Consider the following 1,284-nt stretch of genomic DNA (forward strand, 5'->3'; position numbering starts at 1 on the left):
ATTGTGCGTTCCGACAATGGTGGTGAGTTCAAGAAGCTGGGGTACGAAGCAACGGAAGCCGATAGCTGTCTATTCGTAAAGACCGGTCGTGAGTTGTCCTTCATCCTACTGTATGTGGATGATATGTAGATCGTCACCGACGGCGTCAAGGAGTACGAATGAGTACGGAAGCACCTGGAGCATAAATTCAAGATTCCGTGTCTGGGTGATGTAAGCAACTACCTTGGGATTCAACTACCAAGCAAAATCGTCACCGATTCCGATGGACCCCGGGTTCATCACCATAGAGCAAAAGGAGGAGGAAATTTTGACCATCGACAAATACCAGAGCCTTGTGGGAGCTTTGCTCTACGTTGCTGTTTGCACACGACCCGATTTAGTGATCCATGGGCGGAAAGTCAGCAAACCAACGGCACGTGACTGGATGGAAGCGAAACGAGCCCTGCGGTATTTGAAGGGTATTGCTGGACTAAAGCTGCGACTGGGAGGAAGAGGCAATCTTGAAGGATACGCTGACGCTGACTGGGCGTGCGACCGTACGGATAGAAAGTCCAATTCTGGTTTTCTGTTCAAGCTTGGCGAAGGAGTAATTAGCTGGACAGCTCGCAAGCAGCAGTGCGTGACCTTGTCTTCAACCGAAGCGGAATATGTCGCACTTGCGGAGGCCACCAAAGAGCTTCTCTGGCTGCTCAAGTTAATGCGAGGACTAGGCGAGGATATTCAGCAACCCGTGACCGTCTACGAAGACAATCAAAGCTGTATCAGTATGCTGAGTGCCGAAGGAGTGACGAGACGAACAAAGCACATCGATACCAGGTATAACTTTGTCCGGGATTTTTACGGATCAGGAGTCCTCAACATCGTGTATTGTCCATCAGAGGAGATGTTAGCGGATGCGCTGACAAAACCACCAGGCCGAATTAAGCTGCAGAAGATACGGGAGGAGATTGGCTAGCAGAACATCGTCCTTGAGAAGGAGTGTTGAAGTAGAAACAAGAACGACATTAAAGCAAGCCATGCTATTATTAATTTGTATTCTCTCAGAAAATAAATGTTAGTTACTGTTAGACCACCAACCAAGCAGGTTGTACTTCTCTTTAATCTCCAAGAGATAATTCTGCATACTTGACAATCAGTTAGATTTCATGCAAATTCATTCAAAAAGCAATATTTTTTTTGGTATTGGAACAGACCATACACACTTAGAAAAAAAATCCTGTAATCCTAGGAGCGTCAATTTTGACATAAAGTTGAGTCATAATAGACGCAAAATTTCAGTATCGC

General features: G+C 46.0%; 1 protein-coding gene across 1 annotated transcript; it reads left to right on the top strand.

The window, feature by feature from the left end:
- Positions 1 to 262: 262 nt before the first annotated feature.
- On the top strand, positions 263 to 955 carry LOC135707834 (uncharacterized). The gene has a single exon (XM_065229747.1). The coding sequence runs from the start codon at positions 263 to 265 to the stop codon at positions 953 to 955; it is 693 nt and encodes a 230-aa protein (XP_065085819.1).
- Positions 956 to 1,284: the final 329 nt, after the last annotated feature.

This window comes from Ochlerotatus camptorhynchus, unplaced genomic scaffold (assembly GCF_037179485.1).
Source record: "Ochlerotatus camptorhynchus isolate MF236.1 unplaced genomic scaffold, CSIRO-AGI_Acam_v1.1 ptg000320l, whole genome shotgun sequence".
Taxonomy (NCBI): Eukaryota; Metazoa; Arthropoda; class Insecta; order Diptera; family Culicidae; genus Ochlerotatus; species Ochlerotatus camptorhynchus.